The 18,491-nt window shown below is 40.4% G+C and overlaps 1 protein-coding gene across 10 annotated transcripts in view; it reads left to right on the top strand.

The window, feature by feature from the left end:
- The window catches only part of GALNT13 (polypeptide N-acetylgalactosaminyltransferase 13), a 369,936-nt gene that overhangs the window by 136,270 nt on the left and 215,175 nt on the right, over positions 1-18,491 (top strand). The window contains exon 1 of one of the 10 annotated variants that reach the window (XM_039494893.1): positions 8,529-8,564. The exons of 8 other annotated variants lie outside the window; for them this stretch is intronic. Coding sequence is in view for 1 of the 2 variants with exons in the window: in XM_039494891.1 (XP_039350825.1) it covers positions 15,003-15,009 (7 nt within the window). In the remaining variant the exon portion in view is untranslated. Of the gene's footprint in view, positions 1-8,528; positions 8,565-14,693; positions 15,010-18,491 lie in introns of those variants that run through there. One more of the 10 variants, XM_039494891.1, reaches the window with a different exon arrangement.

Raw genomic sequence — 18,491 nt, 5'->3', positions numbered from 1 at the left:
TTTGTTCTGTTATGAACAAAAGTCCCTAAACTCTCCTAGAATATTGATTGCAGCAGGATAGGTTTTAATCTGGATTTCTGGAGTGAGTAGGTTCCCAGATACAGCACTGTCTTCTTTGCCATTCATATATCATACTGAATGTTCATTTTGCTTTGTAGTTCTGACAAGTCTTGGTTTTTTCCTTCCTAAGCCTCCACAAAAGCAGTTACACTTGGTCCAGTTCATCCTAACTCTGTCATCTTCAAAGGAATTATACCTGGGTTGAATTTAGCTCATTGTTTACAATTGTCACATACTCTGCAGCAGACATGGTATGTGGTATTAACTAATCAGTTAATTACAATGATGCTGACAGATTAGAGTTCAGTTGCATTTTGAATTAAAAACAAAATTTCAGCACTTCTGAATTTCATTGTCTTCATTAGTAGCCTAGCACACAGCATAAAGCAGATTGATTTTGTTTTTGCAGGCAATGTTTTAATTTTAGTTGGGTCCATTTCAGAAAGTAAAGATCCTTTGATTAAACCACCACCCACTGTTTGTATTCAAGAAGTGTACTTTACTGTAAGTGTTGTTAGTTTCATATTTGAAAGAGCCCCATTGATGTGATTATGGGCATTGGCCACAAAATTGAGATCACTGGTATAAACTTGGTTTAACAAAACAGAGTATTGGGCTTACCTTATTGAAAGTGGATGGCACTTTTAACTGGTGAAGCTATTATATTTGAAGTGGATATTTTTCTCTCCACGTGCATTTTCTCTTGCATTTTTAACTCTAAAGCTGATGCTTTCTTTATCATTTTTGTTTTCCATAATGAATTTTTTTAAACAGACATCTTTTAGGAGTTCCTTGGAGAAAGAAAGCAAAAATGTATTTACAGCAGCTGAGAGTTACAGTAGATACATTTACATATAAGATGTAGATATATATTACAGATATACTAGTTGGAAAGAATACCTGATACATTTTATAATCTGACAATACATTATTTCATATCTTTAATGGAAAGACACAAGCATAAAAATGTAATTGAATAGAGAATCAGGTCCCCATATGTCAAAAATACTTCATATATATTTTAGAATAAAGATTACAGTGTAAATGCCCATCATGGCTTTTTGCATACTTGCAAATTATCTGTTCCACATTATCAGGGTTACTGGCACAGCTTTAAAAACAAAACAAACCTGAATCTGGTGAAAAGGAGAGGTTGCAATCAGGGATAAATACTTTTATTAATGAAACTTACAAAAATCTTTTGACATGAAAAGAAACTCTACCTTTTAGAGGATAGGAGCAGTAGCCAAGGGCATAGAAGGTTTTAGGACATTGTGATTCAACCTTTCACTTTCTATTACTAATTTCAGTCCCTCCTAGGGAATAAATTGAGAATTAGAGTTGCTCTTTCCAGTGATTAAAATCATAGCTGGTACACAGGAAAATCCAAAATGGGACTTTCTGGCTTAATAGAAACTATATGAAACATTAAACAGGAGTTAAGTTTGGATTAGACCTGGTCAGACAGTGGTTCTGAATTTGGTCTTTTCAACGATTGCTGCCATCAATGTGAAGGTCTTACTGTAAGATGAGGATATTAAAAAAAGAACAATTGGTTTTGATTCGTCGTCTAATGACTACCCTAATTTTCTGAAAGCATAAGTGATCTTTGGGGAGAGATCAGTACAGTGAAGTCCAGTGTTTGTACATTACATTACATTTTGTAATGTAGAATCTAAATTGCTGCTGCCATTGTTGGTGTTATGCTTTGCCTCTTTTGTAATGTTTTAATACTAGTTCTCTCCATGTGCTGTGTATAAGAGATTAACTTTAAAGCATCAAGCAAATATAAGATCATGGCTGTTCTAATTTAGGTTCACATGCAGTTGCCTTTTAGGGCCCTTATTCTGCAGTTATGAATATCCAAAGCAGCTATTTCTTCCTCTCCCAATAAGCCCCTATGTCTAGAGCTGGTGAGAAGGCACAGGAGCAGCATAATGTCTGAATATTCCTCAGGAGACATTTCTACTGGGTTTCTAGAGGAGAGTAAAGAGATCACATTGGAACAGGGAATCCAGCCCTTTATGTTAAAAAAAAAAATAAAAAAATAAAAAAAATTAAACTTTATTTTGCATTAACATAAGGTGCATGTATTTATTTTTGATGTTTCGCAGTTTATGCAGATGGTGGAATCCTGTTGTTTATGTTTAAATCCAGGGACACTGAACAGCTGATTTTGGACAAAATCATTTCATAACTCTTGAGAACTTTGATATAATATATGAAAAATATTTGGAGCTGGATATGTAGAGAGTTAACAAAAATGCATTTAAGTGCCTCAGAAAGGAGAGAGACACATTTTTTTTCTTACACATTCTTTATTCAAAGTGATTAATTGAAAATATTTACTAGTATTTTCAGGACTCAGATATTTTTACTGTTTCTGTGCTATTACCCAAGCATCCAATACCTGCAGTTCAGTCTTAACAAAGACAGTGCAGACACCAGTTCCAGAAAATTATTCTATACTGTTATTGCTCCCCTGTGTAACTGTATCCACATATGAAATATATTTCATGATACAGAAACCTTTGGCATAGAGAATCCTTAGATGGAACTAGCTTTGAGGTTTATCGAGATGACACTACCATAGGCATGGACTTTAGGCAATTGATTTTTAATCTTTATAGCACACGGTGAAGTAAGAACCTTTGAAAAAAGGCAAGAAGTACAAAGTATTTTTTTAAATGCTGGCTGTGAGTGAGGGGCTTGAGCCTGAGAGATGCTGGTTTAATCAAGGACTGATGCTGTGGGCATTGAAGAAAAGTTTCGGGGAGGGAGAGCTCAGTGGTTTGAGCATTGGCCTGCTAAACTCAGGGTTGTGAGTTCAGTGCTTGAGGGGGCCACTTAGGGATCTGGGGCAAAATCAGTATGTGGTCCTACTAGTGAAGGTAGAGGGCTGGACTCAATGACCTTTCAGGGTCCCTTCCAGTTCTATGAGATAGATATATCACCATATATGAGGGGGGAGGGATAGCTGAGTGGTTTGAGCATTGTGCACCCCCCCCCCCAAACCTAGGGTTGTGAGTTCAATCCTTGAGGGGGCCATTTAGGGATCGGGGCAAAAATTTGTCTTGGGATTGGTCCTGCTCTGAGCAGGTGGTTGGACTAGATGATCTCCTGAGTTCCCTTCCAACCCTGATATTCTATGAACTATTAGCCTATAAGAGGAGCTTTCCAAATCTTTCTTTTTATAGCCTGAGTAATTTAACCTAGAGGGCACCAAGTTCTACATATGAAGCTCCTAATTATAATTCTTAATATTTATCAGTTTAAATAACTCAGAGTTTTGCTATATGCAGTAAACTAAATATTTTATCACACCTGCTTAGAATTGAGAAATTGACTTTTGTAAAGTCTGTATATTCTGTTGGTTTGACTCCTCTTTAATTTCTGTAAGAAAATGAAAACTTTTAAGCAGTACATTGAACTACTAAACAGAACAATTAAATATGTTTTAAGAAATGTATTTTCTCCCAACTCTAATGAACTGATATATGCTTTGCTAAAGATTTTAGCATCTGCTTTGTGCTGTATATTTCAAAACTAACCCAAGGTCCAGTTTAGATACCTGAATCATGTGACCAAGAATTAGTTTGGTTATGTAATGTTTGAATAATACTTTGCACCTTTATCTGATGATCGCAAATTAATTTGCAAAGAACAATAATTCAAGCCCCACAGTGCTTCTGTGACATAGGTTTGACAGCTATTTCACAGGTGGATAATATAAGGCACAGATAATTTAAGCAATGACCCCAAGGTCTCAGTCAGTTGGGAATGGAATCCTGGAGTCATGACGATGCCCTGAGCAAATTGAATCAGTTATGCAGTCCCCAACTTTGTGTTTTCCTGAAGTGATTGGATGTACAGAGACAAGTATGGCAAAGTATATAGTAAAAGACTAGTTAGCTAGCCCATTTGTGAAGCAGTTTGTTTTTTGATGTAGGATTTGATTTGGACACCAAATAAGTGCATTCTCATGAGAAAGCTAAAGTAGGGCAGCTACCTAGAGAAACTAAATGACTCAGTGTATTTCCTCTGAAAGCCTTAAGCTTCAATTTAATTGGCTAAATGCGTCAGTTCTGTAACCGCTAAAAGGATAGAAGTCTAACTGTATTGATGTATTCTTTGGAAAGATTTAAACCCTTGGACAGACATCTGACCCGTATCGGTGGATCCAGTTAGAAACTGTCAGTATAAGACAAATTTGCTGTGGGTAAAATCCATTTTTAATTTACTTGAAATGTCTTTTCTTGCATCACTGTCATAATTTCATCTCTGGTGCTTGGCGTTTTAAAGGCCAATTGGAAGCACTTAGTGTTTCTCCCCCATTTTATGTTTTTGCAATGTGGATTCCAAGACAAAAATTTGGTCAATCAAGGTGGGCTGCTTAGGTTTTGTTCCATCCCTCACATGATCCCCTGGTCCAACACTCAGCATGGTGAAGAATAGGAGTATTGGGCCATGTCTGCCATTCTTCTTCATCCACAGTAGTAGCTGTACTCTTTGAGAGGCACACTTTCTACTACAGAGGGAGACTTGAGATTTCTGTAGACCACTTTTAAAATATGCTAGTCTAATGCACAGTCAGTTTACTCAGGCCGTGTGCTCTTTCCCATTTTTCGTGAGTTGAAGGGATGCCCCTAAATAATCTTTTCCTAGGATAAAAAACCCCATACTGCTGCCAGCAGTAGCACAGAACTGCAGAAGTAACATTTGATCTTTGCGCTGGGAGGGGTGGCTATGGGGAGGCAAAGACAAATTTGGGGGTGGCTATAGCTCCCGCAAGTCCCCCTAGTGCTGCCCCTGCCTGTGTGTCTGATTTTCGAATTATACATTACTATTTTTTGCCAATCTCAGTGTTCTGATTGGTCTGCAGCTTAATGCAGCTCTTCAGCTGCTGAACAATCAAGTCCTCTGTCTTAGTCTCAAGGTGACAAACCTGCGTTCATGATACAATCCCCAGAGTCCAATTTCCTTAAAATGGTGATAGTACAAATATATATTTTGTTTAGGAACAACAATCACTGCATTATATGTTTACAATACTTTTTGAAGTAAATACACTACATTGTGACAAAGATGTTATTTTCTAAACTGCTAGATTTAAATTATATGTTTTATAGCAGTTGCTCTGTTTCCTGCATGTACTCATGACCCCCACATCATAACCCCGTGACACCCTAAAGGGTCACGATCTCCCCAGTGTGAGAATCCCTGTCCTAGAAGATACCTCAGTACATTTAAGGCAATACCTTAAAAGATAAATGCTTCTTTTTTAATGGCAATTACATTGTGATCGGTGTAATAAGCCTTGCACAGTATATAAGAATAAATCTGTTTATCTCCTTGCTCTCCTGCATTATGGCTTGTCACAAACTAGAACCATATGGTTCGTTTTACTGGGCAGTAAAGTGTATATGTTTTATACACTGTATTGTAACATACATTCTGATCGAGTGTATACACAATATATAAAATAATATCTCAAGATCAAATTCAAAGATTCTTATGTTTTCAGTTCTAATGTGACCAAATGGATAACCTCCTTTACAGACCTTGGGCCAGATCCTCAGCTAGTGTAAATTGGTGTATCTCCATTGATTTCATGCCAGTTTGTTAGCTGAGGATCATGCTGTATGACTCTTCGATTGCTTATTTCCCTGCCTCAGAAATTTTAGTTAACCAGGATGCTGCTTTTTGGGCGCTTTGCCTTTTGTATATACAGAAAACATGCATGGACAGGAGGCACACATACCAATTTAGGGAAAGAAGGAAAACAGTAAAGTTTTCTATTGCTTTGGAAGTAAGAGAAGAATTGCTGTAGGACAGTGTCTTGCATACAGTACTGAAAAACCTTGAATGATACAGTGGTTTAGAAAGTCCATCTTTTGAAGTTTTATATTTGAATATAGGTACTGCATACATTGGATCAAATTAGGAGCCAAGCACTTTCATCTTGGTCACAGGTGGACATTAACAATGCAAAACTAGTGTCAATGTGGTCTCATGATCAGCACCTCCGTGTCTGCTACATGCTAATCCCTGCATAGATTATTACAGCTAGGGGCTTGGGAACACTGTACAACAAGTGGGCCAGGCACTTTGAACACAGGATGCAGCCCAGAATGCCCCCTATGCAGCTTTAACCAGGGAGGTCAAGACGTGGATTGTGAGCCACAGAGATTTTTGAGTGCAAGATTTGGAGTGCCTTTTCTTTCTGGGCACATGCCTAGTCTTGGCCCAAACCCTGAATTTACCTCACATTTTGTAATTAAGAAGCCTCTGTAATTCCAGTTTAAACTCAGAAATATTACTACTCCCAGTTATATCCCTTCTTCCTTTCTGCCCAGCCTTAGGATAAAGGCTATGTAGGTTTGATTTTGTTTTCTTTATTATATAGACCACAAAGGTACCCTAGATCCCTGAATGTTATACAAAGTAAGGTTTGGGAGTAGCAGCCGTGTTAGTCTGTATCTGCAAAAAGAACAGGAGCACTTGTGGCACCTTAGAGACTAACACATTTATTTGAGCATAAGCTTTCGTGAGCTACAGCCAGGGGCGGCTCTACAAATTTGGCCGCCCCAAGCAGTCATGCGTGGCGCCCCGGAGCAGCGGGGAGCAGGACGACCGCGGGCGCGCATGGACTCGGAGGGTCCCGCGCTGGCGGCTCTGCTGCGCTCTCCCTGCGCCAGCGCGGTCGGCGGTCTGCGGCTCGGCGGCTCGGGTGCTGCCTGCCGGAGGTCAGCGGGAGGCAGCCGTCCCGAGCCAGCGGTCGCAGCGCAGTCAGTCCGGTCTTGCCGCGGCCCCGTCCTCCCGCGGGACCTCCCGTGCCGCAGGTCCAGGCCGGAGCCCCCTGCCAGCCCCCCCCCCCCTGGGGCCCCCCGGAAAGGGCCCAGGCGGGCTTGCCCGCTGGCTCACTTCATCGGACGCATAGAATGGAACATATAGTGAGGAGATATATATACACATACAGAGAACATGAAAAGGTGGGAGTTGCCCAACCATCTCTAAGAGGCTAATTAATTAAGATGAACTGTTGTCAGCAGGAGAAAAAAACTTCTGTAGTGATAATCAAGATTCCACCTTTTCATGTTCTCTGTGTGTATATATATCGCCTCACTATATGTTCCATTCTATGCGTCCAATGAAGTGGGCTGTAGCCCACGAAAGCTTATGCTCAGATAAATTTGTTAGTCTCTAAGGGTAGGTCCATACTTACCCGCCTGGTCGACGCGGAGAGTTCGACTTCTCGGAGTTCGAACTATCGCGTCTAATCTAGACGCGATAGTTCGAACTCCGGACGCGCTCTCGTCGACTCCGGAACTCCACCACCACGAACGGCGGTGGCAGAGCCGACGGGGGAGCCGCGAACTTCGATCCCGTGGCGTCTGGACAGGTGAGTAGTTCGAACTAAGGTAGTTCGAGTTCAGCTATGCTATTCGCGTAGCTGAACTTGCGTACCTTAGTTTGACCCCCCCCCAGTGTAGACCAGGCCTAAGATGCCACATATACAAAGTAAGAGTGTCATATGATAGAAAGGAAGTATTAGATTTGATATATGTGTAACAAGATTTTTGAAAATTTAACATTTGTAACTTAAGCACCCGTTAATATCTCAGTTCACTGTATTATTTTCTTTAAAACAAAATGAATTCAACATTTTAAAACAAATAGATATGAATTGGAAATTAATTCAAGATGAAAACACACAGTGACACGTCCTGGTTATAGAAATCCTTCTAACATCATTTATTGATACCGCATGCTAAAATTTTTGAAGCTTCAGCCTTTAAATCCACTGTAAAATAATTTTTAAAATCAGCTCAGTAAAGCTTCATAAATTTTCTGATTTGACTTTTGAACCTGGTATGGCCCAAATCTTCTCCTCTGTGCTCAAGTAAAGAGAGAAGGATGAGGAGAGTTCCAGGTCAGTTGGAGCCAGGGGAAATAGAATCATCAGGTCCGTAGTAGTCAATTTAGCTGCTACACCCTCCCTAGTGGGGTTAGATCTGGCATCCTGAATTATTTTGATGTACTTGCATGTAGGGAATGCAGGAAGTTATTTACTGTATTACAAGTGCAGCCCACATGCTTTGTACAGCAGCAATTGATTTGAAAGACCAAAGAAAGGGAGAGGAGCAATGGGGAGAAGACCTGGACTATTTTGTTTGAACTCTTTATTCCCTACACATGTGCAGAGAGCAGAGCAGGGCAGCTCAGCTTGAAGGACCTAGATGGTGTGGCAGATAATGGATGTGCTCAGTAGTTGTTTCTGAAACCGTTTTAGAAAGTTTCCATTAAGGGTAAGAAATCTTACAGGCCTCACTCATATTCATAATCTGAGAGCTGAGACAATCAGAGTTCAGAGAGGAAAGACTAGAAATATGGGAGTTGGAGACAAATACAATCCTGTGGACCCAGTGGGTGATCAATGCAGGACCAAGAGACGTGTCCGCTGTGAGGGCTGCATCCCAATATCTAAACCATTCTGAAAACAAGTGAGTAATTACTTCAGCTTTACTTACTGGGGTTGTCTAATTTATTAGTCTATAGACTAACGTATAGTCTACCATAATGCATGTACCTAGAGGGAGAACTGTAAGGAGGAGCATTTGTCACCCCTAGAAGCGACAGGCACTCTGAAAACTATGCTTCACTATAAACTAACTGCTTTAAATTGGGATTCTGTTTTAGTTAAAGAGAACAGGAGGCAGAGTTCAGTCAGGTGAGAGTTTGTAAATCCTAACCTGATTTAGGTTTATTGGGAAAATATAGTACCCTATAGAGTAAGAACCTTATAGAAATCTAGGGAAAGGGATATTTTATATATTGATCGCAATACTTGTACTACTTGGGATACAAGCTACACCAGAAAATGAGGAGACCAGTCAGCTGTTATCCTAAGAACTGGAATGCTGTTTAGCTATAAGGATCCTCAGACATGTGTTTGCTGACAAGGCTCTGAAGAATCTGGAAAAGAACAGAGGTGTTGTTTCGATCTTCTTAAGCTTTTGAAATATCCAGGAATCCACGTTACGTATTATGGCCACAGAGAGACTAAGAAATCATCTCTGAAAGAAGATCAAAGGGGAATGTGTTTATATATGCTTGCTAAAGAACAGAAGTGCAAATATTATGTTGAAGCTTTACACTGAAATATATGTCGCAGCAGCAAAGTGATGGAAGTGTGTATAAGAAACATCAATAGTTTTACTATTTAATAGAATTTTTAAAAAGTTATTAATGTTTTCCAAATACTGTTTACAACTTTTTTTGTGTTTAAATATTTATTCAGTATGAATTGGTAGTACACTTTCTTTAAGGCTAACTGAAAGCTGTTGTTGACATCTACCTATATTCAGCTTTTTGCACACAATGGCCCTAAAGGTTTAACTCTGTAATGCTTTCCAAAATGTCCAGAAAAGACGTACTTTTCGCCTTTTCAGCAAGAGTTAAGCTGAGGTTCAGGAAAAGGGGAGTGTAATAGAATTTTACATAATTTACCTCCAGCAGTCCAACTACACCAATGGTGATCAGGGACTGCCACTTTTTACACAAGCAAAAGAGCATATATATTCATAGAAAAATAAGGTCCTATATTAGGATACAGAGTTGTACATTTTGGTGTAGCTCTACTTGGTTGTGTTCCATGTGTGCTTTTATAAAGAACATGCTTAAAATTTGATTTTTAATTTCAACAGGAGTAGCTGTTAATGACTACAATATATACAAAGTACAGTCAAACCTCGCAATAACGCGCCCCGCCATAACGCAAAATCGCATATAACGCGATCATACGTTGGCTCCCCTTTAAGGCCTAATACCAGTGGTCCCCAATGCCATGGCACCCGCCGGGACATTGATGTGCCCCTGCCTAGTGCCCAGCAGGGGAGAGAAGTTGCGGCCCTGCGCCTGCTGGGAACAGAGAACTCCAGGGCTGCGGGTGTTGGTGCTCTCTGTCCCTGGCAGGTGCGGGGCCGCAGCTTCTCTCCGGCTTCAAGAGGGGCCGCGGCCCCACGCCTGCTGGGGACAGAGAACTCCAGGGCTGCGGGTGTTGGTGCTCTCTGTCCCTGGCAGGCGCGGGGCCGCAGCTTCTCTCCGGCTTCAAGAGGGGCTGCGGCCTCGCGCTTGCTGGGGACAGAGAACTCCAGGGCTTTGGGCGCCGGTGCTCTCTGTTCCCGGCATGCGCGGAGGCCGTGGCTTCTCTCCCCTGCTGGGCACTAGGGGCACTAGGCGGCGCACATCAATGCACTGCATTGGGGACCACTGACTTAAACTGACCGGCTTGAAACCCCGCTATACTGCAATCCCGCATTTATCGCGATGGAATTTTTTGGACCCCAAACATCGCATTATAGCGGGGTTTCACTGTAACTGATCATGTTTGTGCTGGGTACAAACAGTGGAAATATATTTGTGGTATTATAATAGTTACTCAGGCCTGGAGTTGTCCATGTTAATCTAAAAATAAGCACTTAGGTATAAAAAGGTACAAATTTTAACAGAATGTACAACTTTTAAAACCTGTACAATTTGATATCAGAGAGCTGTCAGTTTCCTTTTCTTCCTCTGCAATATCTCCTCAGGCTCAGTAACCTCACTGCATTGTATACAAACCCAGTAAGTTACAAAGTAGCAGTAGTTTGAAGGCTAGGACTATAACAGGGTTTTAAAGAGAACTAAATAAATTCATGGAGGTTAAGTCCATTAATGGCTATTAGCCAGGAAGGGTAAGGAATGGTGTCCCTTGCCTCTGTTTGTCAGAGGGTGGCGATGGATGGCAGGAGAGAGATCACTTGATCATTGCCTGTTCGGTTCACCCCTCTGGGGCACCTGGCATTGGCCACTGTCGGCAGACATGATACTGGGCTGGATGGACATGATACTGGGCTGGATGGACCCAATATGGCCATTCTTATGTTATGTAGTTTTGGAAATAAGCTTTATTTCCAGGCAGTCACAATAGTCTATGACCCCAGAGCCCAAAAGTTAGGTCTTTTCTTGGTACGGTAAAAACAGCTATAGCAGCTTTCCTATATATATATATATATATATATATATAATATTGAACTATGGTTGTATTGGACAAAGTGCCCATTGTATTGCATTTAAATTTAATTAACTGCCGTATTTATTCAGAAGTTGGGCATATTGGTTTTACAGTAACTAGTGCCAAATTTAATGCATCCCACTCCAATAATTAAGTTAATTAAAATTATTAAAAATCCTCAACCAGTTCCCTGAGTAGAATATATCAATAGCCTATGTGACAGGTGAATATTACAGCTGCTTTTTACTGATTGAGATGGAAATTCTAGTGCCTTCTGTGCTCTTTTCACTAACAAAGCACTGCACATGCCCTTTTATAAGAATGGGCTGTGATGGGCAGTGGAAATTCCAAAAGTTGCATTTTGCACAATGCCCTCTGTTTTTTTTTTTGTTGGCAGGATTTCCCCCATCCTTAACCTCTCCCACTGAAGAAGCTGCAGGTTTTGCATCCAAACTCATGGTTTCCCCAAGACGTTCCTCTGCACAGATTTTAGAGATACAGCAGAAACAAGGGCTTCCATAAACATGCCTCTCTCTTGCCTCTGCATTGTTATCCAGGTCACCACCCCCTGGCTTTGTGCTCCTGGTGATCTCCTTAGTGGAGGTGGTGGTCTAAACTGCGGAGGGGAAATGGCATAAATTATGCCAGCTTCCTCCATGTGATTTGGGGAAGACACTGGTAGAGCACAGCTGCCTTCCGATCTACATCAAATCCAGGAAACTAGAATCCTGTGAGGTGCTTCTGCATAGCTGGGTGGAGTGGGGAACAAGCGACAGAGTTTGGAGGACGAGCTGTGAGCAGAGAACCCCTTCTGTATAAGTAGGGAGACCTGACAGCAAGTGTGAAAAATTGGGACATGGGGTCGGGGGTAATAGGTGCCTACATAAGACAAAGCCCCAAATATTGGGACTGTCCCTATAAAATTGGGACATCTGTTCACCCTATGTATAAGGATCTATAGAGGATGAATGGAGCCATTGTTTTGTGAGCTTAAAATTAATGGCTGAGATTTTCAAAGCTACCTACCTTTCAAAGCTAACAGATTTGGATGCCGAGATTAATCAGAATTGGATGTTCAAATCCCCTAGGCAGGTTTTAGAATCTCACCCTATATCTCTGTGTCCTGTAAATGATGTATGGCGGAGTGTCTGCTACAAAAACTTTTCTGTGAATATCCATTCCGCTTTCTCTGTATTCAGACCCTGTTTTGTGTTCACTTTCTGTGAATATTCTAAGGAAACAAGCTTCACTGGGGTGAAAACTTGCAGAAAACTGAATGTTAACTTGAATTCTCAAATTTTCAACAAAAGCCAATTTCATGGTATACAAGCTGAAATTGGTGATATTGCTGGCTTGTAGTTACATACATAATCCAATGCCATCTCTGACATGAATCAATACCATTTTTGATGCTTCAGTATATAAGTCATCTGTGGGTCTAACAGCTGAAGTAGTAATACAATGACTTTTGCAGTGGATTGTCTATGACTAAACTTCAGACCAAGACTTATTCTCAGAAAAAATATGAAACAATTATAATTAATATATTTCAGAATTTTGCCATTTGTTTGCAGGAAGTTTACAAATAAGAAAAGAGGTGAAATTTCTTGAATAAGTTACGGGATAAGAATTATTCATTATGCTGTACTACAAAGGCTGTCCTAAAAAGGGGAAATCTGAACTCAAGTAACATTTTCTCTAGCCTAGAGCAAAGAATGTAGTTTCTATAAACAAGTTACTGATTTGTGCTGCTAAACTTAATGTAATTGCACAATGAATCTTATATCAAATATCACTTGGGATAATGTGTAATGCTCAATATGCAACTCTTCTGTGGCTCCACAGGGTGTTGATTCAAATGGCAGTTCAGAAAATAAGTAATTCCACTATTCATAAATAAATTGATTTATTCAGGGATAATCTCTTTTCCTCTGAGATAAGTAACAGGGTTTGTTTTAATGGCTACAGAATATTCTAGGCCATGGCGTTGAGTAAGAAGTGCATGGGAGAAAGGATTTCAAATTTGGGCAGAATGATATCTGGACTTTGCATCAGTATGAAGAAAACAGGAGAAGCCATTGGGCCAGATCCTCAGCCCCTGCCCTGAAATACATTTTCATCCTTTATAAGGGTTTCTATTAATATTAATAGGAGTTGTAAGTTGGGATCTCAATGCATCATGCTGAGAATTTTACCCTTTCAATTTTGTCCCTGCATGTTCTTCTAGTCCCATTTTAAAATGTTGAATTGTATTTTGTCTTGAAAATTTAAATCAGAAGTAGTTAATTACTATGAAACTGTCATGTTTTAATTATAATTTACAGTATGGAATAGCATATTTTAATATGATTCAGTGTTATTGAAACAGCTGTAAATGAGGAATGATTAAAAATCCTGCAAATAATGCAGTTTTTTGTAGGGAATGGTCTGCTTTTTAGAAGTAGGTTTTTCACTCTGGGAGCAGCAGAAATATTCAGAAGGCTATAGAAATTCTGTTCCAGATTCCATGGATTGTTTGTAGCGTGCTGATGATGTCCTAAGAATGAATTGTTAAATGTAGGAACTCTAGAGAAAATCTGAAATTCCTCTTAGGAAAGTACTGTGTGCTGTTAAATTGGGCAGAATTGCATATTCTCCCTCAGGGCTCACTAGTAGTAGGAGTTAACACCCAGTAGAGTGGTAATGAATCAAACACTTTTTTTTTTCACCAAGTGGATCTGTTTGTCTTTCATACCAGTTTCACGGTTCCTCACTTCTGCCGCAGATGTCCAAGGCTTGGAAAAGGGGCTAGAATAGTGCACTTTCTGTAGAGGGAGTTCCAGTCTTCCTGCCATTCCTTTCACTTGAAGAGTGACACAAAATCAGGAAGGATGTTTGCTCCTGTCTGACCCTAATAGTTTTGGTTTGGGACAGCAGAGCTTTGTTTACACACCACCAGCAGTTAGTATGGTAATTATCCTTCTTTCTTCACCCAATCCCACATTTCTACACATACACACACTCACTGTTGTAATTTTTTGGTTTTCCAGATCGTCTCCTTCAGGGATGTCATCCTGCACACTGATCCCAGCTTGTCCAGACCTCTCACCTAGTTCATAAGTATAAAATAGTTGTATCTGGTGTTTCTTCATTTAATCTCTCTTCTTTTACCAATTATTTTTGCTGAAATGTCATTGGGCTTCAGTGTACTGGATGAGTGTTTCCCTCTTACCCTTTGCATTTGGTTACTTTTTCTCCTAGACTCCTGTTTTCGTGTGGATTGATGTGTTGGGGTGTTCACCCCACACATGACTGGAGGGGTTAAAGTGGCTAGGCAGGCCAATTAACTGCCCAGGCTGCACCTGAAGGAGGCAGGGAGCTGGTCACTAATTGGAAATAGGCTCAGGTCGGCAGGACCAGGAGGGGCCTGTATAAAGCCCAGGAGCTGTAAGCAGAAAGGGGCTATAAGAAGTAGTTTGTAGTCACTCCCTGGGAGGAGGGAGTTTAGGCTGGCAAACCCTGAAAGAGGGGGAAGCTAGGTAGGTAGGAAGGAAGAAAGAAGCCAAGGGAAACTGCAGCAAGGGGTAGGACTGTACAGACCTTGGCTGCTCGTTATAGGGTTCCTGGGCTGGACCCTACTGTAGAGGACAGGCCTGGGTTCCCCTGCCAGCCATTGGGAAATGGCACAGGGTGTTGGAGACACCAGCTGTTCAAAGTGGAAGGACTTTGATTTCACTGGAAGGAGAGGACCTTAGTGACCTGTCTGGAGGGCCAAGCCCCGAACGGGAAGCTGCAGCTCTGGAAGTGAGGGGCTGTAGGGTGGAAGAGAGAACAGATAGAGACACTGCCAGAGGAGGGTCCAACACCTGGCAAGAGCTAATTCCCAGAGCCACCAGGAGGAGGCAGCATGTGTGGTGAGTGGACCCCATGACAGTTGGCTAATGCTTTGCCCCCTTTTCCATGCTTATTCTGTGGGCTGCTATTGAGAAACTTAATATTTATGCTGGTAACAATCAAGTCACATGAAAAAATAATTCCTACTGTGTTGCACCAGTTAACCTATCCTCCGACTATTTGGAATACAATTGGGAGTTAGAGGAAGAGGGCAATTTTTTCTTTCAACTGCAGAAGTGCTTCGCTGATGCTTCAAGCAGCTCCATGGAAATGAAAATGCATGCATATGGTTAGTAGTCACATATAAAAAGAGATCAAATAAGACAACTATTACTGTTTGAACTGAGTCACTATGAACAATTTATTTTATAATCTGTCATTGTTTAAATAGTCTCTTCCAATAACAAAATGTTATATGTACAAGAGAAAAAAGATAATTACTTATAAAATTACAACAAAATGAGTGACAATGTAATTGGTATGATATATTTAGATCTTTTTCATTTATGATTATTTAAGGTACAGCAATTTAGATATTGCATATATTATGGTACAGAGACTATTTAAGTTTTCATATTATGATTTTTCAGTGCAGAGCTGCACTGAGTACCACATGTCAGAGATCTCATATTTCACTGCACTGTCTTAAAAGTACTTATATTAGATAATTAAAGCATGTAAAAAGTCTGCCAGTGGTTTTTAAAAAAATCAATATTTCCCTTTTCAGTGCTCCTGTGATAAGATAGTGTTCATTCTTTGTCTAGAAATCATATGGGGAAATAGGAAGCCCAGTAATGGATAAGTGTCTTTATCCTCTTGAGAAAAATTTGAATATTCAGCTCAATTATCTGTGACTTCCTGTCTTTAAAATGACTGCTGAACAACTAAAAACAGATTATTGAACTGCTTCAAATTAGTCTAATATTTAATTAGACTTTGAGTTTTGATCAAAATCTAGATATGTGGGAGCTTATTTTGCCAGAGCTATTCTCATGAGCAAAACAAATAAGAGTGATACCAGTAGAAGCATTTTACTTAGTTAAGGGTTAAGGTCTCTTTTACCTGTAAAGGGTTAACATGCAGTACCTGATGACCACCTGACCAGAGGACCAATCAGGGACAAGATAATTTCAAATCTCTGTGGAGGGAAGCCTTTGTCTGTGTTCTTTGTGTAAGTGTTCATGCTCTCTTTGGATCTAAGAGAGGCCAGTCATGTCTCCAAGTTCTCCTGGAGTAGTTCCTACTATTCAATAGTGAGTATTAATTAGAAAGGCGGATTAGTCTTATAATTTGATTTCTACATTTGCAATTGTGTGTTTGCTATAGAATTTCTTTACTTCTGTACTGTTATTGCTTTTACTGAGAAAGAAAGGAGGGGGAATTCTCTCCAGAGATTGATAAGTTTAGACCCTGTGTATTGTTCCATCTTGGTTACAGAGACAGTTACTTTCTTTTTATTCTTTAATAAATCTTTTCTGTAAAGGACTTGGTTGATCTTTCCTTGGGTGGATTCTCAGGGAAAGGGGAGGAGGGAGGTATCCCTCTGTAGTTGGATTCCGGTGTCTCTCCTAGGAAAAGGGAGGGGGGAGGAAGCAGGGGGGAATGGTTTATTTCTCCTAGGTGTAAGAACTCCATGGATTTGGGGCTCTTGGGATCCCCAAGGATTTTGGGGAAGGACTGTGTCCCAATACACGTACCTTATTGGGTGGTGGCAGCTTTTACCAGATCTAAACTAGGATTTTAGTTTAGATAAATCCATGCAGGTCCCCATATTGGAACCCAACAGCTCCAAGTGGGGGTGAGACCTATGACAAGATATGTGGGAGCTTATTTTGCCAGAGCTATTCTCATGAGCAAAACAAATAAGAGTGATACCAGTAGAAGCATTTTACTTTAAAAGTGATGTGGTCATTTACTTGTGCAAGCTTGTACAAACAGCTTCTAGCTGATGAATGCTCTTGACACTTCATAGCTCAGCATCTCCCGACCATGGGAAAATCTGGAGACTCGTAGCCAAAGCAGTTTACCAGAGTGCATATTTTGTCCTTGATTTGATCCTAATCTATGCTTACAAGTACGACATCATTATTTTCACATGCAAGTACTATGGTGTTTTTGTATGCACACACACATTCACTGATATTGCTCAATACTTTACAAAAATAAGGTCTTAGATCCCTTCAGTACTTCATTCCATACATTACAACGTTTGTTTTAAAATTAAAACAATCACCATGTAATTGGCTGTTTTGTCCCTATAAGGGCCAGAGATCTTGAGCTGAGGAGACCTGGGATAGTGTGTGGGGTTAAATTAGTAGAAGCAGCTGGTACAGAGGAACTGATTCCCCTATAAAGAGTACCAGGAAGCTTTAGAGAAGAGAGGGATGCACTGAGACTGATCAGACTCCAGCAGGGAATGCTGAGCCTGCAGGGAAAAGGGCTGCAGGCAGGGATGCTTGGGAAACCCCCTGTGGGAAGGGACTTAGAGTATAGATTGGATGAGGATGGGAGTTTTTGAGAACTGTATTTTGGGAGCTATTTTATGTTAATGAATCCAGCCCCCAGGAGTTGTGTGCTGTGGTAGCTTACTTGAGAGCCCTGAGAAGTGAGAAAACTGAGGCAGTGTGACCTCAGGTCGGGGAGGGGGGTGCTTGGGAGACAGCCAGAATGTTCATGCACCACAGCTATAAATTGCTGACAGTCATGGTGAGGATTTTTCTTACAAGTACATCGATTGTCACATTTTACTGGGTGTTCCATTTAGCTAAATTAGATCAGAGCCATGACTATAATAGTAGCTAAAATACCTCTTACAAGATTTACACTGAAACTACCACATTAAAAGGAAGATAACTGGTTAGAACTTCTATAATTAGCCTGATTTCATAGAATGCAAATACTGAAATGCATCTGTGTGTGTGTGTGTGTGTGTGTGTGTGTGTGTGTGTACGAATAAACTCTCACTTTCCTTATTTGTGGGTCATCACTTGGCGTGTTAATGAGATACTAGATGATGCTTCTTCTCAGACTCTTGCTCCAAAAGTTTGCAACCATTATTCTTTAAATAGGTTTATAGCTGTCCTAAGGTGATTTTTTCACCTGCTGCTTGCTACATCAAATTATTTCTCTGTCAGTCAGCCACCAATTTAATTTTCTGCCCTCCAGCACCCCAGACTCTTTCCTATACCCCTCAGGCTGTCTAGCTTGAAACTGCCAACAGAAAACCCAAAGCAGTTTTGCATATCTCTAGACAGCACTTACAGTAGAAGCACTGAAAGATAAATATTTACAAGAGAGGCTACAGTGATTACTAGTGCATTTAACTAGATTATTTAACATCAGCTACAGATTTTTCAGAATTATACAATATGAAATGCTAGCATGGAGAAATATTGTGAAGTGTATTATCAGATGTAATGATGTTTGACTTGTGCAGGATTTCGAGATAGCATGTGATGAAAACTAGAAGACTTTATCTTCTGGATTTAAGATTAGAGGCTTT

This window comes from Mauremys reevesii, linkage group 11 (genome assembly GCF_016161935.1).
Source record: "Mauremys reevesii isolate NIE-2019 linkage group 11, ASM1616193v1, whole genome shotgun sequence".
Classification (NCBI taxonomy): Eukaryota; Metazoa; Chordata; order Testudines; family Geoemydidae; genus Mauremys; species Mauremys reevesii.
Note: the sequence above shows the minus strand (reverse complement) of the source record. Positions and strands in the feature narration are given on the sequence as shown.